This window comes from Neoarius graeffei, chromosome 3, assembly GCF_027579695.1.
Source record: "Neoarius graeffei isolate fNeoGra1 chromosome 3, fNeoGra1.pri, whole genome shotgun sequence".
Taxonomy (NCBI): Eukaryota; Metazoa; Chordata; class Actinopteri; order Siluriformes; family Ariidae; genus Neoarius; species Neoarius graeffei.
Genome location: NC_083571.1, coordinates 74,023,959 through 74,049,536, shown reverse-complemented (window position 1 = coordinate 74,049,536; position 25,578 = coordinate 74,023,959). Strand labels below are relative to the sequence as shown.

General features: G+C 43.0%; 2 protein-coding genes across 3 annotated transcripts in view; one reads left to right on the top strand and one right to left on the bottom strand.

Annotated features, from left to right (window-relative positions):
* The first annotated feature begins 471 nt into the window (after positions 1-471).
* fabp2 (fatty acid binding protein 2, intestinal) lies at positions 472-5,589 on the top strand. Its single transcript, XM_060916017.1, has 4 exons — positions 472-652; positions 3,187-3,359; positions 5,111-5,218; positions 5,376-5,589. The coding sequence occupies exons 1-4, from the start codon at positions 499-501 to the stop codon at positions 5,424-5,426; spliced, it is 486 nt and encodes a 161-aa protein (XP_060772000.1). The 5' UTR covers positions 472-498; the 3' UTR covers positions 5,427-5,589.
* A 6,282-nt stretch (positions 5,590-11,871) lies between these two features.
* Positions 11,872-25,578, bottom strand: part of usp53b (ubiquitin specific peptidase 53b) — a 43,614-nt gene continuing 29,907 nt past the window's right edge. For both annotated transcript variants that reach the window (XM_060916016.1, XM_060916015.1), the window contains 6 exons: positions 25,325-25,429; positions 22,679-23,216; positions 22,345-22,412; positions 14,005-14,071; positions 12,749-13,191; positions 11,872-11,971 (listed from right to left, as the gene is read on the bottom strand). In XM_060916016.1, the coding sequence (XP_060771999.1) occupies positions 11,895-11,971; positions 12,749-13,191; positions 14,005-14,071; positions 22,345-22,412; positions 22,679-23,216; positions 25,325-25,429 (1,298 nt within the window). In that variant the 3' untranslated portion in view covers positions 11,872-11,894. The remainder of the gene's footprint in view (positions 11,972-12,748; positions 13,192-14,004; positions 14,072-22,344; positions 22,413-22,678; positions 23,217-25,324; positions 25,430-25,578) is intronic.

Here is a 25,578-nt window from a genome sequence, read left to right as displayed (position 1 = left end):
AGTCTGATCTAATTTTATGTTGATGTTTCTAAAACAAACTCTGAGTATTTCTATATTTTTCTTTAGCTCAGGGAACAGACACAGTCTCAATATTGTGGAACGTATGTGTGTGATGGGCAGGGCTGCAGCAACCTTTCACCGCTTGGTTAACTCATGACTTCATGGCATTGTACTTTGTTACCATGTACTACACACACACACACACACACAGTACGTTTACACAACACACTCATCTCACCACACCCTCAACAAAGTAAACAGGTAATGCAACTCCCTCGTTACTGAAACACACTGCTCTGTGCGGTTTTACTATAAAATCACTGTGCACTCCTCTGTTTTTTTTTTAAACACAGTTCCTGAGAGAAAACTGCATCTGCTCACATCATGCACGCTGAGATTCAGTGTGAGCTTTACTCAACCACATCAGCATGTTGATAAAACCTCAGAAAAGGGTGTGTTTTCTCATCTCCATGTGTATATAAAGAGCTGTGTGAGGAAATGACCGTGCCACGCCAGTACACACGCGCATACGCACACACACACACACACACACACACACACACCTGTCGAGGACATTCTGTTATCATGACATTTAACGGAGCATGGAAAGTGGACCGCAATGAGAACTATGAAAAGTTCATGGAGCAGATGGGTGAGAAACACACTCTCATTTATTCAAAAGTGAAGTTCAGTGTCTAAGTAAATTAATATCATATTTCAGGATGGTAATTATAACCATCCACAGTGATGAGAAAGGTGTGAATGGGTGTATTGCTAATGGTAAAGAAAAAACAGGTAGGGGAGAGTGGGGTAAGATGAGCCACTTTTTACATTTTTCATCATAACTACATGTTAAAGCCATTTTTGCTTCCAGTCTACACACCATACCAAATTTCAAAGTGTACTGTTACTATCTGAGCAAAACATAATTGATAAGCTCTTATGGTTAGAGTGATATTACCTCTTGAAAAAAAAAAGTCAAGTGGCTCAACTTACCCCATGCACAGGGTAAGATGAGCCACTGTGTGGGGTAAATTGAGCCAACACAAAACATGTTAGGTTAACAAAGTAAACAACTTTTATTATTAGAAATGCAATCAATGAATCAAGTCAAGTCAATCAAGTGGGGGATAGGGCCGTTGCATAGAGAAGGGGAGATGAAGAGAGGTGATATAACGAGATGGGATAGGGAGGGATAGATAGATGGATAGAGAGAGAGAGATGCATAGATAGATAGAAAGAGGGATGGTTAGAGAGGGAATGAGAGATATACTATATTATAGAAATTACTAAAACAGTAGAACAGTGCCAAAAAATCTTATTTCTTTCAGTAGGTTAAAACATTGCTAAAACATGCAGCAATCATTCCATCAATCATTCAATCATTTCATCATTATTCAATGTTCCAAGCATTCAAATGGCAAGGGAACACCATTTGCCTCTCCCTCCGTGCTGTCCCCCCAACAGTAAAGGGGCGGGGCAATTTTTTCACAATATCCTGTCTTGACAGGACAGCCTTATCTTTCTCTTTGAAGACAAAGGTTGGCTTTCTTGCAGAGCCATGGCATGACCGGCTTCTTTTGAGAAATCTTGCCTCTATTTCGAAGACATCCAATTTGATTATCTGGCCAATGAAGAAATGCACTTTCTTCTTCCCCGTGTATTTTGCCACAACATAATCCCCCACAACTAACAACTGGTCTTCCTCATCTGATGTCATATATATATATATATATATATATATATATATATATATATATATATATATATATATATATATGTGTTGTCATATATGACCAGTAAATGTGAAAACTTAAGTGTCATCCATATTGGGTAAGCTCAGCCACCAATGGGGTAAGTTGAGCCAGTGGCTCAACTTGCCCCACATCTAATGGCTCATCTTACCCCGTGGCCACCATTTTGTAGAAAAATGCTAATAAAGGGGATTAGGCTAATCAAAATTATTTTTATTAGCATTCATATCATAGCTTAGAAAGCCACTAACTTAACCCTAATGTGTCTAAATATTATTCTACTTTTGTCTTCTCTCAATCATCTTCACTGTGGACAAACATGGAATTGACTTAGAAAGCACAAAAACACATTATTATAAATATGTCCCTCACCTAGTTTGACATGTGGTGCTCCTCTCCACAAGTGTAAGTAAATGGTCCCGCCCCCCTTTGAATGTGGTCACATGGTCACATTTGTTTACTGTTTCTTAGAAACAGGGGGTGGCTCATCTTACCCCCTGGCTCATCTTACCCCGCTCTCCCCTACACGGCACATCACTAAAGAGCAACGTGTTTTAAAGGTGCAAAAAAAAAAAAACCAGAGGTTTCAAAATGATTCTATCAATACATAAACCCCTGTTTCTTCACTGTTAGACTGTTAAACAGGTCAGTAAAGCAGAGTCATGGATGTCTCCAGGATCAACATCAACTCAAGATGGATAAATGTCACAGATTTAATCAATTGTTTATGTGCACGATGGATTTCATGCTTCAGAAATAAAAAGGGGACAATTTTCATACATCAAAAATGGATTCATTCATTTATTTCTCTTCAATAATTCAATAAGTTCATCCCAGGAATCTGAGGAAAGAAGTGGGAATACACTCTGGATCGGACACCAGAGCATGACAGAACAGAATGGTTTACTTGTGAGAAAAGAAAAAAGACTTAAAAGGTTAATTAGCAGGGCGGCACGGTGGTGTAGTGGTTAGCACTGTCGCCTCACAGCAAGAAGGTTCTGGATTCAAGCCCAGCAGCCAACAAGGGCCTTTCTGTGCAAAGTTTGCATGTTCTCCCCATGTCTGTGTGGGTTTCCTCCGGGTGCTCCGGTTTCCCCCACAGTCCAAAGACATGCAGGTTAGGCTAACTGGTGGCTCTAAATTGAGCGCAGGTGTGAATGTGAGTGTGAGTGGTTGTTTGTCTCTATGTGTCATCCCTGTGATGATCTGGCGACTTGTCCAGGGTGTACCCCACCTCTCGCCCATTGTCAGCTGGGATAGGCTCCAGCTTGCCTGTGACCCTGTACAGGATAAGTGGCTACAGATAATGGATGGATGGTTAATTAGAGCCCTTTGGCATTACATCACTTTCCGTCTGGAGGAATCAATGTGTTTAAAACAAAACCCTGCAACAAATTGTATAATTTAAAAATCATCATGTGTGTGTGTTCAGGCATTAACCTGGTGAAGAGGAAACTTGCAGTCAATGACAACCTGAAGATCACACTCGAACAGACTGGAGATAAGTTCCATGTGAAGGAGGTCAGCACATTCCGCACCCTGGAGCTCAACTTCACGCTGGGAGTCACGTTCGAGTATGCACTCGCTGATGGAACTGAACTCTCCGTACGTTCCTTCAGAAAACTCTTCTTATTATAGTGACTTTCAGGCATGAGCATGGTTCTGTAGCTTTAATGTTATAAAGGCGTGATAACAGGATGTGGTGATGAAACCCTGTGTCTGTGTAAAACAGGGTAAGGGACATGACTGTGGTGGTAATTTTGGGCTTTCAGTGATTCTCTGAACTAATCTTTTTCTGTGACAGAATGATTAAATGCACATCCTTAACAGAAAAAAACAAGCATTTGGTCCACGTTTTAATTTATTTTGGGTTTTCTGAAATCAACACTGGGTCAAAATTATACATACAGCCACCTGACATGGGGAGAACATGCAAACTCCACACAGAAAGGCCATCGCTGGCCACGGGGCTCGAACCCAGACCTTCTTGCTGTGAGGCGACAGCGCTAACCACTACACCACCGTGCCGCCAGTGTGAAAACTATAAATTTATAATTTGAAAAATAAATAAATACATCAATAAAACAAACTGATCATTTTTAGACTAAAAAACAGAAAGCCAACACAGCTGATCTGATTCAGCCAATGGGCACAGCTTGCATTGAACTTTTGACCTTACTTTCACATCCTGTTAGCCAGAGCACAATTTTTTTGTAACTTAGCATTAGTAAAACATTAGCGATATCATAATGGATCATTTTTTTACTTCATAAACGTCCATGTGTGAAGACTCACTGAACACACACACATTGTTTTCTTATGATTTTTTTCATTCAGAAATTAGAAGAGCACTCAGAGAGCGCAGACCTCTGCCAAGACCAAATGCTGTAACCTTAGCAAAAGTTAAACTAAATTTGTCGAGCTGCCTGTGAAATCATAACCTCCTCAGCGGAGGTACTTAAACTGTATCACTAGCACATTAATGGGAAATGCTAAATTTCAGCGCACCTCACTGGAAAATCACGTGACCCCATAAGCACCAGTGAAAAATCTCTGGTGTCATCACTGGCTGGGGATCACAGTTCACCTTCCAATAACATGTACGAATGTACAATTGTTTGAACTGATGATGCTGGAATCTGCAGGTGTTTAGAAACGGCTCCATGAGACATTCCTGAGTGTGTAAATCTATAATCCTCTTTCTCAGATCTGCACTGAGCTCCTTGGACTTTCCCATTGTTGGTCAATCCAGTGAATGTCAATCAAACCTTTTTTATGTTGTGCACAGAGAAGCTCCCAACTGCAGTCAATCATCATCACTAACAGGAAGTTAAGGGGCATTGGTCTTAGAGAATTAAAGACATTCTGGAACTTCCAGCACCACTGAAATAATAATCTTAGTGGGTATATTTATATTTTTGACCCTGTGTTGATTTCAGAAAAGTCAAAATAAATGAAAACTTGTGCACCAAATTCTTCAGTGTGCTTTTTTTCTGTTAAAGATGTGTTATAATCATTCTGTCACACAATAAGCTCAGTTCAGAGAATCACTGAAAGCTCAATATTGCCTTGACAGTCATGTCCATGTCTGTAAACTTTTGACCTCAATGGTAAACCTAAAAGTCCATACGTTCTTAGGAAAACTGATCTCTCTAGAACTCTTAAGCATGGTTTGATGTAGAAATCAACAACAGAGTTTTTCTGTCAGAGAGGGTTCTGTGTAAAACCGTTTCAGGAAGAATCAAACCTTTTGGAAGTAAAACATCAGTAAGTTTTAATTTGGAGGAAGAGGCAAATTTTTGAACAACATTAATCCTCCAGTTTGACCTCTGACCCTCTGACTTATGACCCCACAGGGCTCCTGGGTGATGGAGGGTGATGTTTTGAAGGGATCCTTCGTCCGGAAAGACAATGGAAAAACTCTGACCACCGTCAGGCAGATTGTGGGCGGTGAGCTCGTACAGGTGAGAATAAATCACAATAAATTATATACATGACAAAACACAGTATTTACTACTATTACTCCTCCTCCTCCAACTAATATTAACAAGGCTTTCAGAATGTATATTTGTAGACGTGTGAATCTTGTATGCAAGTGAAATGATTGGTGTTTACATGCAGAGCTACAACTATGAAGGCGTAGATGCGAAGAGAATTTTCAAGAAGGAATAAATGCAGCATAATTGAATCAGCGAGAGAAAAATCTCACCTTCCATCACATCGTCTCAACCATAACCTGTGCAGCTTTATTCCATGGCTGTTCCCACAGCGTCTCGGTCTTCACTTCCACTGCTTCTGTTAATATTTAAGGAAATAAAGGAAAGTCACTTTTGAATAGTGTTTCTGTTCTCTGATTGATTTTATATTTTACAGTCAAGATTCAGTTTAATGCACAAAACAGAAAAATCCAGAAAAAAACATTTAAAAAATAATTTGCAAAAAAAAAACAAAAAAACTGGGCAAATAAACTTTTTTATTTACACACTGAACATATAAAGATTATTAATAAATTAATTAAAATGTATTATTACAAGATTCTGTAGTATTGCGTGAACAATAATACTGTATTTATGGCATAATATGACAAGAATAAACAACAACAACAATAACTACTACTACAAATAATAATAATAATAATAATTAAAGCTGCTAGCGGCCTTGATGGGCCCTCGCACGTGTGGTTCTGCAACCCAGGACATTCCGCCACCCAACAAAACAGTCACGTCATATATTCATTAAATGTTCAAAGGTGATGTGCGTCTCCTCCTTATCTCTATCTCATGCTGTAATCTTAAGTCATCTTAGCTTTCCTGTGTCTGCAGTGTGTGTGTGTGTGTGTGTGTGTGTGTGTGAGAGAACTCTGCATGCACACACACACACACACACACACACACACACACACACACACAGTAATAGTGACCTTATATGTCTGCAGCAAAATGCACAATGATGGCAGGTCACTATTATTGTGTGTGTGTGTGTGTGTGTGTGTGTATGTGTCTGTTTGTCAGAGGGAGGGAGAGAGAGAGAGAGTGTCTGCTCATAGATGTTGCGTGTGCATGTGAGTGCATAGTTGAGAGAGTCTGTGTGTGTATGCATAAATATGCATATGACTGTGAGTGTGTGTGTGCACAGAATTGTATACGTCACCCATTCTCGTGAGTATTCATGTGTGTGTATATGATTGCAACTCTGGTGTGTGTGTGTGCGTGCGCGTGTGTGTGTATGCTACATGTACTGTATATGAGTGAGAGTGTGTTGGTGGTGCTATGTCAGGCATGTCATAGATCAATCCGTCAAAGCATTGAAAATTTTTGGCACATTTCCTGCTTGGCCAGATGGTGATACTGTGCTAGGCATGTGAATTAGATGTGTCAATATCATCAGAATCACGATATCCAATATTTTGTAAAGTTTCAGATCAATCCATCAATGAATTGAAAATATCAGTTAAGGCATTGCCAATTTCTGGCACATTTCCTGCTTGGCCAGGTGGTGGCACTATAACAGGCAGGCCCATTGGGCGTCAGGTTATCATAATAATCATAATATCTATTGAAGTAAGAAGTGTCCGACCATACAGTCAATGCACTGTGGCTTTCTGACACGTTTCCTGTTTATGTGGTAAGATATTAAAATCATAAGGCCATTTCAACATATTACAAGATATCAAAAATCCCTTCACAATTTAATATCACCGACATCTTGGCATCACGTATAACAAATTTCACATGAATCTCATGAACCGTCTAGGAGGAGCATGTTAACATTCATCATGGGTTAAAACACACATATTCAAAACCCTATTCTTTCCTTGGCCAGTTGGTAGCGCTATACCAGACAGGCATATTGGGCATCTAGATGTCATAATAATCACATTCTCTAATAATCTGAAAGGTTTCAGCCAAATCATTAAATGTATTATGACTTCATGACACATTTCCTGTTTATGTGACGAGTATTAAAATTCATATAATTGCCATTTCAAGATATTACAACATATCAAAAATCCCTTTGCAAATCAACATCAGCAATATCTTGGCATCATGTTTGCCAAGTGTGATATGAATCTGATGAACCGTCTAGGAGGAGTATGTTAAAAATGACCATGTGTCCAAACGCATATAAGCCCAATTACCTCACTTCCTGTTGGGCGTGGCTAATGCAATGTATATACGAAAGTTGTTCATCTTGGGACGAACTACATATGTACCGAATTTGGTATGCATAGCTGAAACTATATGCCAATCCAAGGACTCCATGACATTAGGGTGCGCTATGAAGTTCCTGGGCCATGCCCAGGGCCAAACGTCTGTGGCTGAGAAGCGGTTACAATGACTGATGTGTGTATCAAATTTCATGAGTTTTTGTGCATGGGAAATGCCTCAAAAAAAGCCAAGCGCAACAGAACAACAAAAAAAAAAAAATCCTTCAAAAAACAATAGGGTCTTCACACCGAACGGTGCTCAGGCCCTAATAATAATAATCCTTCGAAAAACAATAGGGTCTTCGCACCGAACGGTGCTCAGGCCCTAATAATAATAATCCTTCGAAAAACAATAGGGTCTTCACACCGAACGGTGCTCAGGCCCTAATAATAATAATCCTTCGAAAAACAATAGGGTCTTCGCACCGAAAGGTGCTTGGGCCCTAACAATAATAATCCTTCGAAAAACAATAGGGTCTTCGCACCGAACAGTGCTCGGGCTCTAATAATAATAACAACGAGTGTATTCGCCAAATATTCTGATTTGAATAAAAGTAAAACAGCTGAGGTGATGTGACATGTTTAAGAAAAGTGCTGATTCTTCGTGTTACAACTGATTCATTCAAACAGTCCTGAGAAATGTGTACAGGTGTGCGCAGGTATGTACAGATGTATGCAGGTGTGTACGGATGTGTGCAGGTGTTTGTACATGATGTTGGCAGGCCATGGGATCTTTGGTGAAACATTACAGGAGTGGAAAGTGAAACAGACACCAAATTTCCAAAGTATGCTTTTAGGGGAAAAAAAGAAAAAATTATGATGGATGGAAAATCTAGAAGTTTTTTCCCCATTAGCCCTTTGATGGAATTTTACAACTCCGATCCTAAAGATCTTATCGAGGAAGAAACCTTGAGAGGAACCAACTCAGAAGGGAAGCTGCATTCATCTGGGTGACATCAGGTAGGTAACTCTGCTAGGGAGGCTACGGGACTTTACAGTGAGCGTGTGTAAGGAATGTTCAGTACGTGCGCATGTAGAATCAGAGAAGGCGAGTGTGTGTACGGGACATCCAGTATGGAGGTCTTTATTTCTAATGATGGTTTCAGTCTTCAATGGCCCTCTCATTATTCTGTCCATCAGCACATCTGCCTTTACTCCTGACTCTGAAACCATTTACACCTTAAACTCACACAGGTTCATTTATAACCCCGATTCCAAAAAAGTTGGGACAAAGTACAAATTGTAAATAAAAACGGAGTGCAATAATTTACAAATCTCAAAAACTGATATTGTATTCACAATAGAACATAGACAAAATGTCGAAAGTGAGACATTTTGAAATTTCATCCCAAATATTGTCTCATTTGAAATTTCATGACAGCAACACATCTCAAAAAAGTTGGGACAGGGGCAATAAGAGGCTGGAAAAGTTAAAGGTACAAAAAAGGAACAGCTGGAGGACCAAATTGCAACTCATTAGGTCAGTTGGCAATAGGTTATTAACATGACTGGGTATAAAAAGAGCATCTTGGAGTAGCAGCAGCTCTCGGAAGTAAAGATGGGAAGAGGATCACCAATCCCCCTAATTCTGCGCTGACAAATAGTGGAGCAATATCAGAAAGGAGTTCGACAGTGTAAAATTGCAAAGAGTTTGAACATATCATCATCTACAGTGCATATCATCATCAAAAGATTCAGAGAATCTGAAAGAATCTCTGTGTGTAAGGGTCAAGGCCGGAAAACCATACTGGGTGCCCGTGATCTTCGGGCCCTTAGACGGCACTGCATCACATACAGGCATGCTTCTGTATTGGAAATCACAAAATGGGCTCAGGAATATTTCCAGAGAACATTATCTGTGAACACAATTCACCGTGCCATCCGCTGTTGCCAGCTAAAACTCTATAGTTCAAAGAAGCTGTATCCAAACATGATCCAGAAGCGCAGACGTCTTCTCTGGGCCAAGGCTCATTTAAAATGGACTATGGCAAAGTGGAAAACTGTTCTGTGGTCATACGAATCAAAATTTGAAGTTCTTTATGGAAATCAGGGACGCCGTGTCGTTCGGACTAAAGAGGAGAAGGACGACCCAAGTTGTTATCAGCGCTCAGTTCAGAAGCCTGCATCTCTGATGGTATGGAGTTGCATTAGTGCGTGTGGCATGGGCAGCTTACACATCTGGAAAGACACCATCAATGCTGAAAGGTATACCCAGGTTCTAGAGCAACACATGCTCCCATCCAGACGACGTCTCTTTCAGGGAAGACCTTGCATTTTCCAACATGACAATGCCAAACCACATACTGCATCAATTACAGCATCATGGCTGCGTAGAAGAAGGGTCCGGGTACTGAACTGGCCAGCTTGCAGTCCAGATCTTTCACCCATAGAAAACATTTGGTGCATCATAAAACGGAAGATACAACAAAAAATACCTAAGACAGTTGAGCAACTAGAATCCTACATTAGACAAGAATGGGTTAACATTCCTATCCCTAAACTTGAGCAACTTGTCTCCTCAGTCCCCAGACGTTTACAGACTGTTGTAAAGAGAAAAGGGGATGTCTCACAGTGGTAAACATGGCCTTGTCCCAACTTTTTTGAGATGTGTTGTCATGAAATTTAAAATCACCTAATTTTTCTCTTTAAATGATACATTTTCTCAGTTTCTCATCTCAGTATCTCTAGCCGCTTTATCCTGTTCTACAGGGTCACAGGCAAGTTGGAGCCTATCCCAGCTGACTACGGGCGAGAGGTGGGGTACACCCTGGACAAGTCGCCAGGTCATCACAGGGCATTTTCTCAGTTTAAACATTTGATACGTCATCTATGTTCTATTCTGAATAAAATATGGAATTTTGAAACTTCCACATCATTGCATTCCGTTTTTATTTACAACTTGTACTTTGTCCCAACTTTTTTGGAATCGGGGTTGCATATCGTTGCAAATCCGTCACGTCTGATGTGTTAATTTTTGTATTTTGAAACACATTAGTGTGTAAATCTGATTTCTCATTTGTCAGAATGAAATTAAAAAAAAACACACAAAGCATACATGTGTTTTAAATCAAGTTTATTAAACAAAGAATAAAAATGAATGCATAGACATTTTTGAAAAATAGATATCGAGGACATGGTTGTCGAGTCGAGTCATTTCATATGAAGGGTCATGTCTGTATCCTGCATGACGACACAGAGAGAAGGCACTCCATACACCACCTCGGACCATTTACACATCAGTTCTGGGTGAAATTCGGAAAGATTTTTGACGAACAAACCAGATGTAAATGTCCAGCTTTACTGATCCACGACGATCCGTTCTCTTCCACGACTCTTTGGCCTTCAGCTTTTAACTGCATATTTAACGACGGCGCTTTAAAATAAAAGTGTCACCAGGCTGTGTGTGTGTGTTACACAGTGTTCAGATTCGACACACTGCTTTCTGTGGTGTTTATCGGCACTGAGGACACATCCCTCCTCCCCACACCCTCACAGTAGGGTTATGACTGTGAAAGTGTTTTCAAAATTTCTACTTTCCTGATGTTGCATTTGGTGAACTTTTACTATTACTTTTTTGAAGTTATTTTTATTGGGTCATGCAAAAACCTCCCGCACCCAACATCACCTCACTTTTGATAAATACATGTATATTAAATAAATAAATCATGATTATAAAATAAATTCATTGAAAGATGTGTAAAGTACTTTTATATAACAATAAATTGCTTAACAATTGTTGTAATAATAATTATAATTGTTAATTAATACACATTTAACAATTATAATTATTATTACAACAATTGTTAAGCAATTTATTGTTATATAAAAGTACTTTACACATCTTTCAATGAATTTATTTTATAATCATCTCATCTCATTATCTCTAGCCGCTTTATCCTGTTCTACAGGGTCGCAGGCGAGCTGGAGCCTATCCCAGCTGACTACGGGCGAAAGGCGGGGTACACCCTGGACAAGTCGCCAGGTCATCACAGGGCTGACACATAGACACAGACAACCATTCACACTCACATTCACACCTACGGTCAATTTAGAGTCACCAGTTAACCTAACCTGCATGTCTTTGGACTGTGGGGGAAACCGGAGCACCCGGAGGAAACCCACGTGGACACGGGGAGAACATACAAACTCCGGACAGAAAGGCCCTCGCCGGCCACGGGGCTCGAACCCGGACCTTCTTGCTGTGAGGTGACAGCGCTAACCACTACACCACCGTGCCGCCCCTATTTTATAATCATGATTTATTTATTTATTATACATGTATTTATCAAAAGTGAGGTGATGTTGGGTGCGGGAGGTTTTTGCATGACCCAATAAAAATAACTTCAAAAAAGTAATATAGGAGTAAAAGTTCACCAAATGCAACATCAGGAAAGTAGAAATTTTGAAAACACTTTCACAGTCATAACCCAACCTCACAGGTATCCGTGCTCGTCCAGGCCTTTCGGAGTTACCGGGTGCCACTTTGCGACGGATTTATTGCTGCTTGAACCTGCAGAAGAACAGAAAAGAAGAAAATGTTCAGAGTGATGCTGAGGGACATCAGAAGAAGAAGAAAAAAGAGACACATACGGTAAAGGAAGCTGACCCATGGTGATGAGTGGAGCTGAATGAACAGCAATACATTTTAACAATATATGTACACACTGCCCTCCATAATTATTGACACCCCTGGTAAAGATTAATAAAAAAAGGTTAGAAATAAAATCCACCTTTTGGTGAAGAAGTCGCTTCATCTTACACTGGAAAAAAATGAGGAAAAAGCCAACGTTTCATTGAAATAAATTTATTCAGAGAAAAACAAATCCCCCATGAAGAAATAATTGGTTTCAACAAAAACACATGTGCCCATAATTGTGGATGGATGAATTCGTCCTCCTGCTTCACTGAGTCACTTCGCACAAACAACTAATTGCAGCCTTTATGTGGATATTTAGACATTTCTGCTTTTTTTTTTTTGAGAAGTCTATTAAAACATGAGTTTCCATAACTGTTAAATGTTAAACTGTGTTTTTTTTGGTAGCATTTATACACAAATACTCCAGTTTATTCAATCCACAGTCCAGTCAGTGGTGCTTTATCCTACAAGCAGAAAACTGTTGGGATAAAATCAGCATCACTGAGTTAAAATACAAAACAAATACTAATTCATCCAAATCAGACTTTATTTTAAATAATGTGCAATGCATAGTGTAGAAATAATTTATCATGACTCATTTCAGCAGTGTGTGTGTGTGGGGTGGGGTGGGGGGGGTGAGATGCATTGTACCAGTGTCAGCTCGGATCTTGGCGTGATCGGAGGGAGGTGGAGCCATGCTGAGCACCAGCGGTCTCTGGTGATGATACTTCAGTCTGTATGCGTCCGTCATGCAGTTGTCCACAGAGAAATACGTGGTGAGCGTGACTCCAGCTTTACTCTGGCTCTGCTCCGTCTCACTCGTCTCCTCGTCTCTCCACTCGGGCTCCACTCCACACTTCAGATCAGACGCTGGTGTCTGGAGGAGACGAGGGCGGAAAGGTGGCTCTCTCCGGGCCTCTGCTGCCCGTTGGGTGTGTTTAGGGCGTGACGGTGGAGTGGGCAGGGCCAGGGATGACTCAGCAGGTGCAGTCTCGCTGGTGCTGGAGCGGTAGGCGCTGTCCTCCTGCTCCGACGCTGCGTTACTCGTCTCATCTGAGCTGTTACACTCTGAGGACGAGTATCTCTGCTTCCGCCTGTGACTCGCAATGACACAGTGACATTTAACTCAGTGTTCAGACCAAACACCTTCATAAAACTTCATATTTATTAATCATCTTGTGAAAGAAGAGAACCCCTAATGATTCTTTCAGTTCTTTTGACACCTTGTTTTATGTTTATAGTTATTGTCATTATTTTTCTGACAATTTACAAACGAAATCATATTTATCTTATAATTTAAACAAAAGTCTGTTTGTCGTAATCATTTTAATTCAAGACATAATATCTCCGTCATGTGATTTGACTTTTACATCCTAAATATACTTAATATTAGACTTAATTAGTAAATTTAATTAAATTTATACTCCTCACCACAGCCTGTCACCAGACAGACATAACGACGGAGTTTCAGATTTAATGCACAAACCTGCAGTAATAACATCCTGTTCATGATTAAACTCTGATGAACTTTACAGCTTTATTTTTAACATTTAAAACCCAATAATTATTCATTATTTTCCACACATACACCTCTTATTACAAATATCAACAATAAGGCACAAAATGCATGTAAATAAGTGATGGTCATGTGACCAGGATGAAAATGACCTTTTAGTTTCATATTTATTTATATTTCATCTGCATTATTATTATTTTTCACTCCAAACTGTAACTGTGAGGGGAAAACGGCATTCAGTGACGGAGCTAATAAATGTAATGAAGCTCATTAATGAAATTACCAAAACTGTTGATTTAACCAGTTTTGTGTGTGTTAGTGAAATTATTCCATCCATACCTTTAATGTTGATGAATAAGAAGTGTGAATAAAAGTGCGTGTGCTCTGATACCTCACATTCGGGCTTCCTTTCAGCAGATTCTCCGAGTTCAGGCCCTGAAGCTTCAACACATTTTTATCTGAAAATCAGAGTTTATTTATAAATCCTGATTCAACAGCCAGGTGCGATTAAAGCTGTAACACTGCAGTGTGAACACACACACACACACACACACACACACACACACACACACACACACACACACACACATTCTCTCCTGTGCCATTTTATAAGGAAATTGTTCTAAGTTGTTCTGAGTGTGTCGGATCTGAAACAGTTCGCTGACATTTAAACATTTTTCTGTAACATTTCACTGTTTTGAGAAAGTCATGTTTGGAAATATAACATGTTTTTATACTTAATAATGCAGAAAAAAAAATACAAGGTGCCTAAGACCTGTGCACAGTCCAAACACTGACTAATGTCGGATCTCATCAGATCAGCTCGCCTACAGAGGCAGTGACTTGCAAAAGTATTCAACACCCTTAAGTCTGTAGATTTATCAGGATTACACGCGACACAGATTATTACCCGTGACGGAGTAAGCGGGGTGAGGTATTATAATCAGTGCGGTTCGTTTGCGTGTGTGTCTGTTAACAATCTAGTGTCTAGACGACTGCACTGATTGATTTCAAATTTTCAGGGTAGGTGGGCAATGGTCCGTAGACTACCTGATTAAATTTTGGGGATAATCGGGTCAAGGTGAAGGTCAAGGTCACCAGAAAGGCCGGGCGGGGTTTGTTTTGTCTGGCAACACTTGTTCTTGTCGATATTATTATTATTTTGAATTATGTCGCTCACTGTTTTTGTCAGTGGTACTTATTTCATGAAATTCAGTATCAACAAGATTTCTCAGATTTCAAGGAGTTTACAGAGGATCCTTGCAGAGTGGATGATAAAAGTTTTCTGCAACTCAACAATTCTTGTTCTTATTCCCAGGTCATCTAATCTCTTTGATAATTGTCTCGGTGTTGTACTGAGTGCTCCTATTACGATCAGAATGGCTTTTGTTCTCATATTCCATAGCTTTTGTAGTTCTCTTGCTAGGTCTTGGCCTCTTATTTTACATTCCTTCTTTTCTTTATCAATCAGTATGGTATCAGGTCGTCTGGCTTCTATGGCATGGTCAGTCTGGATGTTGAAATCCCACAGTAACTTACAGCTGTCATTTTCTGTTTGTGTTTCTGGTTGGTGTTCATACCATCTTTCTGTTACAGGTACTTTATAACTTTGACATAGTTCCCAATGAATTTTCTTCCTACCCAATCATGCCTACCCCTGTGTCCGAAATCGCTTCCTACTCACTATATAGGGCACTATATAGTGGGGACGCCATTTTGTAGTGCTGTCTGAAACCTTAGTGAAGATTATTTACACCCTATATAGTGCACTCAAAGTATCCCACAATGCATCACAAAAAGTAGTGTACAACCGATGGTCACTAACCAAAGCAATATATCCCATCATGCATTGCAGTCACACTGAAAAGAATCAAGTCTTAAAACTGATTTAATAAAAGGCAGCAGCAAAGAAAAAAGTATTCAGCCTTGATTTAAAAAAACTGAAAGATGCAGGTATTTTGTATTGATTAATGTGGGAAATACGCTCAGTATTACATGTATTTATCACAAAAATACATGCATGCATTTATTATTTTGAAAACCCACCAGCCACCTGATCTAGCATGTTTTAATTGTGCGACAGTAATGAGGTAAATACCAGCATGATGGACAAGTGTCCGAAAGCATTTTTTCATTTTACCAATGAGCTCACTATATAGTCCTCTATATAGTAATTCCCTATATAGGGAGTAGGGAGTAGTGAACGAGTGAGCGATTTCAGACACAGGGTACATTTATATTCTTTTTGAGCGAGCATGTTACAGTCACTGACAGTGTGATTCATTGTTTGGTCTACAGTACCTCTCCACACAACCGACACTTGCTCTCTTCCTGTGTTTTATCAATCTTTGCCTTGATAACATTGGTTCTTATTGCTTGTTCTTGGGCTGCTAAAATTAATGATTCAGTTTCATGTTTTATTCCAATTCCTTTAAGCCACAACCATCTTTCTTTTCCTGGCTCATTATCTGTTTGTCTTCAAAACTGGCCATTGTGGCAGTGGGGGCATGGCCAAGCAGCAGTCTGTGAATGGAGGGCAGGGTCGGGGAAGGTAATTGGCTAAGTCATTCCACCTGCTGTCAATTAATGTGTGCGTGTTTGTGTGTGTGTTTGTTACAGGGATGGAGCATTAAAGGAGAGAGAGAGCAAAGAAAAGGGGCTCCCTCCCGACCACAACGCATGTGTACGTGTTGAGTGAGTGAGTGCTGAAAAGCTCAAATAAAGTGTTTGTGTGTGAACATCAACTCTTGCCTGCTGTGCTTCTGTGCTCCACACACATCAGGAACTGCTACAGTGGTGCCAAAACCCAGGAGCACAGAAGGGAACCACACCATGGAGTCCTTCCCATTCGAAGAGCTCATCCATGCCGTTGCTACCGCCCAGCAGAACCAGCATCAAGTGCTGATCACCCTCCGAAAGGAACAAGAGCAATGCTTCGAAGCCTTGATGCTGGCCCAGCAGGAAGATCGCCAGGCGTTCCGGCACCTGCTCGTGTCAGCAGGGGCGTTGACCACCGTAGCCGGCACCCTCACAAAGATGGGCCCGCAGGACGATCCAGAAGGGTTCTTCGCCCTCTTCGAGCAAGCAGCTGAGGCATAGGGGTGGCTGCTGGAGCAGCACACAGCGCGCCTCCCCCACTCCTGACTGACAAGGCGCAGCTCGCAGCGCAGCAGCTCCCTGCTGACAGCCGACTGGTGTATACTGACCTGAGGAAAGCCATCCTACAGCAGGTCGGCTGCTCCCCGGAACAACATCGCCAGCGTTTCAGGACGCTGGCATTGGAGGAGGTCGGCTGGCCGTTTGCATTCGGCCAGCAACTCTGGGACACCTGCCGGCGGTGGCTGAGGGCGGAAGACCGTGATGCTGACGAGATCATCGATCTGGTGGCACTGGAACAGTTTATCTTTCGACTTCCGGAAGGAACGGCGGAATGGGTCCAGTGTCATCGCCCGGCGTCGCTGGAACGAGCCATCGAGCTGGCGGAGGACCATCTGGAGGCGGCTCCGACGGCAGGCAGATGAGGCGTCTCCCCTCGCTTCACTTCTCTCTCTTTCCCCCCGTCTCTCGTCCCCACCCCGTCCCCCTGCCACGGAGGCGGCGGCCAGCTCCTCCCCAGCCAGCCCATCGGACCCGTGGTGTCCTCCCATCTCCCTCTTCCGTGTCTGTGTTGTCTCCTCCTCAGGTGAGTGACACCCATAACACCAGTACAGAGGGAACGCCTGGGCCGGCGTGCTGACGCGGCGGGGAATCGGAGCATCTCCAGCGTCAGAGCTCCGCAAGGGAAGTGGGAGCTGTAATCTGGATCCCCGACGCGCCAGAAACTGCTCCCCCGATCAGGCCGGAACGTATCGCATACCGGTAAATGTTCAAGGGGATACATATCATGCTTTAGTGGATTCCGGTTGTAATCAGACCTCAATTCACCAACGCCTGGTGCAAGGTGAGGCACTGGGGAGAGCACAAGCGGTGAAAGTGTTGTGAGCACAGGGATATTCACAATTATCCCTTAGTGTCTGTCCGTATTCTATTCCGGGGCCAAATGCATAGAGTAAAGGCGGCAGTTAGTCCTCGTTTCATCCACTCGTTGATTTTGGGTACTGATTGGCCAGGGTTTAAAAAGCTGATGGGATATTTAACACATAGTGAGTCCTGCACTAGTAGGTCACGGGAAGACCTCGGTGTGGCATTGGCTGGAGAAGCTGTCACAGAGCCGTCTATGTCAACACTGCGTCAGAGTGAGGAGCAGCCTGCTCCTCCTCCCTCTCTTGGGGATTCCCTTGGGGATTTCCCGTTAGAGCAGTCGTGAGAGGAGACTCTGTGGCATGCGTTTGACCAAGTGAGAGTAATCGATGGTCAAACTCTTCAGCCAAGCACGGCACCAACCTTCCCTTATTTTGCTATTATTAAAGCTAGATTGTACTGAGTGACCCAGGACACTCAAACTAATGAACGAATAACCCAGTTGTTCCCAAAGAGCCGCAGGGAACTCATATTCCATGCGGGTCACTTTAATCCCATGGCTGGACACTTAGGGCAAAATAAAACACTAGCCCGATTAATGGCCCAGTTCTATTGGCCAGGGATTCACGAGGATGTCCATCGGTGGTGTGCGGCATGCAATGAATGCCAATTAGTAAATCCTGCGGCCACTCCAAAAGAGCCGTTGCACCCTCTTCCTCTAATTGAGACCCCGTTTGAGTGAATTGGGATGGATCGCGTCAGGCCATTAGATCGGTCAGCACGGGGATATTGCTTTATTTTAGTTCTGATGGACTATGCAACGCGATATCCAGAAGCAGTGCCTCTTTGCAATATCTCAGCATGCAGTATTGCAGAAGTGCTCTTCCGCTTTATCTCCCGGGTTGGGATTCCGAAAGAAATCCTAACAGACCAAGGCACTTCGTTTATGTCATGCGCACTGCACGAACTGTATGGGTTATTAGGGATTATGTCTATCCGCACCAGTGTCTATCACCCACAAACAGATGGCTTAGTAGAGCGATTTAACCAAACACTCAAGAATATAATCCGGAAATTCATAAGTGAAGATACGCGTAATTGGGATAAGTGGCTCAAGCCCCTGTTATTCGCAGTACGAGAGGTCCCGCAAGCCTCCACGGGGTTTTCTCCCTTTGAATTATTATATGGACATAAGCCGCGTGGCATTCTGGACATGCTACGGGAAAATTGGGAGGAGGGACCTTCACCTAGCAAAAATGAAATCCAGCACGTTCTTGACCTGCGTGCAAAACTCCACACCCTCACGCACCTAACCCAGGAGAATTTGCGGTAGGCACAAGAACATCAAAGCCGGCTGTATGACAGGAGCACGTGCCTTAGAGAATTCACGCCGGGAGAGAAAGTGCTCGTATTGTTGCCCACGTCGAGCTCCAAATTAGTTGCCAAGTGGCAAGGGCCCTTCGAGGTCACACAGCGAGTCGGGGACGTCGACTATGAGGTGAGGTGAACGGATAGGGACGGGGCATTGCAAATCTACCACCTCAACCTTTTAAAATGCTGGAATGAGGGGATCCCCGTGGCTTTGGCATCGGTAGCCCCGGAGAAGGCGGAGCTGGGGCCGGAGGTGAAAAAGATAACATCTCGGACCACTCCGGTCCCTTGTGGAGACCACCTCTCACCGGCCCAACTCATGGAGGTAGCCAAGTTGCAAAAGGAATTTTCCGACGTGTTCTCGCCCCTTCCTGGTCATACCCACCTCACAGAAGACCACATTGAAAAACCCCCAGGGGTGGTAGTGCTTAGCCGCCCTTACCGCTTGCCTGAACACAAGAAAAAGGTGGTTCGGGACGAACTCAAGGCCATGCTCAAAATGGGCATAATCGAGGAGTCCCACAGTGACTGGTGCAGCCCAGTGGTCCTGGTTCCCAAGACCGACGGGTCAGTCCGGTTCTGTGTGGACTACAGAAAGGTCAACGCGGTGTCTAAATTTCATATACACCCAATGCCTTGCATTGATAAGTTGCTTGATTGGTTAGGTGCTGCTTACTTTTATTCGACACTGGATCTAACAAAGGGATATTGGCAGATCCCCTTGACTCCTCTCTCCCAAGAGAAAATGGCCTTTCCCACACCGTTTGGTTTACACCAATTTGTCATGCTCCCTTTTGGGTTGTTTGGGGCACCCGCTATGTTCCAGCAGCTTATGGACAGGGTCCACTACCCTCATGCTGCCTACGCGGCCGCCTACCTGGACTACATAATAATCTACAGCCATGATTGACCGCGGCACTTGGAACACCTGAGGGCCGTTCTAAAGTTGCTGAGGTGAGCAGTCACAGACAGGTGTGTCCCTAAATTAACAAGACTGCAGCGATTGCAGCCTGCCCGAGGCCCAAGACCAAAAAGGAGGTGAGATGGTTCTTGGGGCTGGCTGGCTATTATCGTAGGTTTCTACCTAATTATTTGGACGTCACCAGCCTGCTAACCGATCTCACTAAAAAGGGAGCTCCAGATCCGGTCCAGTAGACGGAGCAGTGCCAACAGGCCTGCTCTGAGGTAAAAGCTGCACTGTGTGGGGGGCCACTTTTACACTCTCCTGACTTCTCTCTCCACTTTATTTTGCAGACTGATGCATCGGACAGAGGGCTGGGGGCCGTTTTGTCCCAGGAGGTGGAGGGCAAGGAGCACCCCGTGCTGTACACTAGCCTGAAACTGTCGATGAGTGAAAGCAAGTACAGCACAATTGAGAAGGAGTGTCTCGCCATCAAGTGGGCGGTCCTCGCCCTCCGATACTACCTGCTGGGGCACCCTTTCACTCTCCGGACCACGCGCCCCTCCAGTGGCTCCACCGCATGAAGGATGCCAATGCGCGGATCACCCATTGGTATCTCGCCCTCCAGCCATTTAAGTTCAAGGTGATCCACAGACTGGGGGCACAGATGGTGGTGGCGGACTTCCTGTCCCGTCAGGGGAGTCAGCTTCAGGCCAGACGGCTCCCCGGCTTGAGTCAGGCGGTGGGGGTATGTGGCAGTGGGGGCATGGCCAAGCAGCAGTCTGTGAATGGAGGGCAGGGTCAGGGAAGGTAAGTGGCTAAGTCATTCCACCTGCTGTCAATTAATGTGTGTGCTTGTTACAGGGATGGAGCATAAAAGGAGAGAGAAAGCAGAGAAAAGGGGCTCCCTCCTGACCACAATGCATGTGTGCGTGTTGAATGAGTGAGTGAAAGCTGAAAAGCTCAAATAAAAAGTGTTTGTGTGAACATCAACTCTCGCCTACCGTGCGTCTGTGCTCCACCCACATCAGGAACTGCTACAGTCATACAATGTTTTCTCCTTCCAGTTTTCTTTCGACTCTTAGATTCAGTCACACCCTCTCCTTGAAAATCATCCATCTGTCTTACAGCCACTAACAACCTTTCATTGCTGCTTCTCACATTATTATCTCATCTCATTATCTCTAGCCGCTTTATCCTGTTCTACAGGGTCGCAGGCAAGCTGGAGCCTATCCCAGCTGACTACGGGCGAAAGGCAGGGTACACCCTGGACAAGTCGCCAGGTCATCACAGGGCTACACATTATTATTATTAATATTATTGTAAACTAATCTGCTCTTAAATAATTTTTCTTCATCAGACCTTTAAAAAGACTTTAATTGAACAAATTGCTGCTTGTAAAAATATTCATCATAAATATTCATCACAGCAGTGGAGACTCAACAGTAAAGGCTCTCTGTCCCTGACCTCTGACCCCAACATCCTAACAAGTTGGAATATATGAAAAAAAAAACCAAAGTACTTCACTATGCTATAATGTAAATGTGACACAGTCTTCTTCTTCTTCCTCTATTCTTTCTTCTTGGGCAGCACAGTGGTGTAGTGGTTAGCACTATCACCTTACAACAAGAAGGTTCTGGGTTCAAGCCCAGCAGCTGATGGGGTCCTTTCTGTCTGGAGTTTGCATGTTCTCCCTGTGTCTGTCTGGGTTTCCTTTGGGTGCTCAGGTTTCCCTCACAGTCCAAAGACATGGGGGCGGCCTTGGGCTGAAGTGCCCTTGAGTAAAGGCACCTAACCTACAGCTGCTCCCCGGGTGCTGTAGCACAGCTGCCCACTGCTCTGGTTGTATATGTGTGCTCATTGCTTCAGATGGGTTAAATGCAGAGGACGAATTTCACTGTGCATGTGACAAAGGCTTCTTTCTTTTCTTTTTCTTCTCCCCTTTCACGCGAGCACTGTGTAGAAGCAGATGTTGCTACAGTAACAGCTGCAGTGTTTTGGGGTTGGTGATGTTCCTATCAGCTCTCTCTGAGGTTTTCACTCATTCTATCTGCTCCAGGTTCTTCAGGTTGGTTGGACGTTGTTTGTTGTTAAATTTTAAACAGATCTGGACTTTGACGTCTGTCGAACCTGTGCTGTTTGGGTCTTCTCTTTCGGTTCATTGTCCTGCTGAAAGGTGAAAACTGACCCAAGCAGCACTTTTCACTTTTTGTGATTTTCTTTGAAATACTAACCAGTAAATAGAGTTTGTAGTAAAATATTGACAGGAAGAATATGGTCTTTATCATTTTGCCATTCAGACAAATGTGATCAATTTATTACATTGGACATGTCTCTATGTGGTGATGCATATCTAATCTGATCACCTCACTGATTAAACTTTAGCACAAGGTGAAGTCACATTTTCCATAAACCTTATTAGAACAGATATATTTATAAACATATAGTCCTGAATATACTGAAGAGCGAGTGTGTGTGTGGGTGTGTGTGTGTACTCACTGTGAGTCAGTGGCGAGCGCCCCGCCTCTGTTTTAAGGTCCACACGACTGTGAGTGTTTGCTGAAGCCCTGAAACATTCAGAACATTCAGAAAATCTTTGTTGAATTTCATCTTCATTATTAAACTACAGGAGAAGTGAAATGTGGAGTTTCAGCATGAAGCATTTAAACTTTATTAGAACAGATACTAAGGTTCTTGTTTAAAGCTGAACATCACATCTAAAATTGATCACTGACCCCAGCACAGCGCTGAAACCTCCAGTGTGGATTTATTGTGGGTGTAACCTTAATGCTGATTGGTTAACGAGTTGCTGATTTGACTTTTTCTTCACTACCTGAGCTGTTGAGCCTTGGTTCCTCGTATCTCCTTCCCCAACAGGTTCTCCACGCCTGGAGAGTCGGCGTTGGCAGAACCGCTGCTCAGTCTGTCACTGCTCTCGTAACCCGACTCCGTCCTCTGGATCGTCCAGTGGTCTGCTCTGGGCACTGCTGTGGCTCCACCCCTAAGCACGGTGTCACGTTGAGACTCCTGAGAACTGCGGCTCTCTGTCTCTGGCCTTGTCTCGTCCTCGTAGATGGTCATGAGTCCTCGGGGTCTGTGCTCGGACAGCGCCCTTTCCTGGCGGCGATTACAGCATGGACTTCCGTGGACCTGCTGCTGTTGCTTCCTGTGCTCCAGCTCACTCAGAACTCTGTCTACGTTCAAGACTTCACGCACAGGACGCCACGACGGCTTGGGCTTTCCAGCTGAACCTCCGACCATGCTCATGTGGGGGGTGGGGCGTTCTGGGCGGGGCATTCTCGGTGTTCTCTGATCAAAGCGGAAGCGAGGACCGTTCTCAGAAGGAGATGATGATCCTGGATACGTCGCATCTAAAGAGAAACATGGAAACATGTTTCAGTTGGAGAACTCGTTTACTTCTGTCCAGTCACCGGGTTTAACAGCGTCACTTCAACTGTGATCATCTCACATCAGATTTTTACAACTGTGTACCATGTTTCTCACCATACTGTGCTGTTTTCCTGATTATTTTCTGTAAACTGCGAGTCTCTCATTGTCCTGCTCTGTGCGTCACTGTGCATGTGTGTGTGTGTGTGTGTGTGTGTGTGTGTGTATGCATGCATGTGTGTGTATTGCTCCACTCGTCTGTGTTCACTACATTAAATTACAATTCTAGAAACAGTTCATTACACTGAAAGCATCACTACACCTACTACGGGCTGTCCATCAGTCAGTCTGTGCGTTACCATGGCAACATGCAGGGTTCTATCCAGCTGTGGCTTCTTTGGGACCCATTTCTGCTGACGCAGCAAAAATAAACAAAATATTTATCCGTATTATTTCCAAAATATCACTCATTCCAGATTAACTTCTTGTTTAAAGAGCTGTTTGTATAAAAGTAACATCACACGCACACAGTACTGTACTGTATATCAGCACTGTTGTGTTGACCTGCAGCCTCATGACTGTGTGCTGATGTTCAGAGCTCCAGCTGTGTGTTTAAACAGAAAACTGCACGAGTCTGAAATCATCCAGCTCCTAATCTCCAGGAAACAGCAACGATCACAAACGGCCCATTTGGACATCGATCTGGAGGAAGTTATCCAGCCGACGGAGCGCGTGCGTGTGTATGTGCGTGTTACTGCCACTGAACTGTAACTGAATTAATCCCAGTAATTAATCTCGCACTCCTTCATGCAGACAGTTGCATTATGAACTCTAACCACATTAATGAACACACTGCGCATCTCCATCACCTTATAACTCCATCATCTGAATCCTTATAGGAACAAGAGTGCTCTGAGAGCACAATATCCCCCGCTGGCAACTCTGCCATAACTCTGGTAAAATGCGACTGAATTGAACGAAATTGTAATATGCGTATTACCAACATATAACAAAGAATCCTGTCAGGTTTCGTGAAATTCTTCCAAAAATGGTGAGAGGAGTTGATTTCAGAAGGTGAGCACCCTTCCCGGGACGGACGGACAGATGGACATCGTCATGACATAATCCCCCTTCGGGTCTTCCGGCCAGCAGGGGATAATTTTTTTTGCCAAATTACATGAAAGTCCTCCAAAAATTGTGAGGGAAATTGATTTCAGAAAGCAAGCACACCTTGATGAAATTGCCAAAGTTTGTTAATAATCAAGGGTATAACTCTAGTAAACTTTGCCCAAATTAAACGAAATTTCAATATGCGTATAACCGTAATATAACAAAGCTTTTTGCTAAGTTTCGTGAAATTCCTCCAAAAATTGTGAGAGGAGTTGATTTCAGAAGAACGTACACCCTCATGAAACTGCCAATGTACAGGCTATTTAATCAAGGGTCAAAACTCTGGTAAAATTTTCACAAACGAAATTAAATTGCAATATGCATATTACCGTTATATAACAAGGCCTTTTGCCAAGCTTCGAGAAATTCATCCAAAAATTGAGAGAGGAGTTGATTTCAGAAGGTGAGTACCCTTCCCGTGACAGACGGATGGAAATCACCATGACATAATCCCCCTTCGGGCCTTTCGGCCAGCAGGGGATAAAAACTACACACACACCCACACACGCAGAGTGGTATACATCTAGCTGCCACATCTTTGGACAGCGACACATCTTTTTGTTATGAAAGCACATTTATGCATGAATGAATCAAAGATTATTATTATTATTATTACTACTACTACATCCATCCTGCAGTGTGAGAGAGTGTGTGTGTGTGTGTGTGTGTGTGTGTGTGTGTATTGGTGAACTGACAGCAGCAGTACTTTTAGGACACAGATGGTACACTGTGATGTTGGACGTTGGCCATCGCACTAAACCCTTTTCGTGAGTGTAACTGACTCTGAGATTGACCTTCTGTAGAGGACGGAGCTCACAACACCTCAACACGGGGACAGAAAAGAAGAGAAATAATAACTATGAATCCCTGAGAAATGTGGAAATGTGTCCCTCAGTATTGGTGTGTGTGTGTGTGCGCGCACCTCTGTGTTGAAGTGAATCTGTCCTGCGATGGACTCGGTCAGTGTCTCGTCTCACTCTCTGTGCTCCATGGGTCATCTCTCTCGGACTGTCGGGAAAAACTTTAACTGGAAAGAAGAAGATTCCAGAAACATCCACGTTTAATTTTTTATCAATCAATCAGGAAACACTAATATAATATAATATAATATAATATAATATAATATAATATAATATAATATAATATAATATAATATATATTTCCTAAAGGAGACTC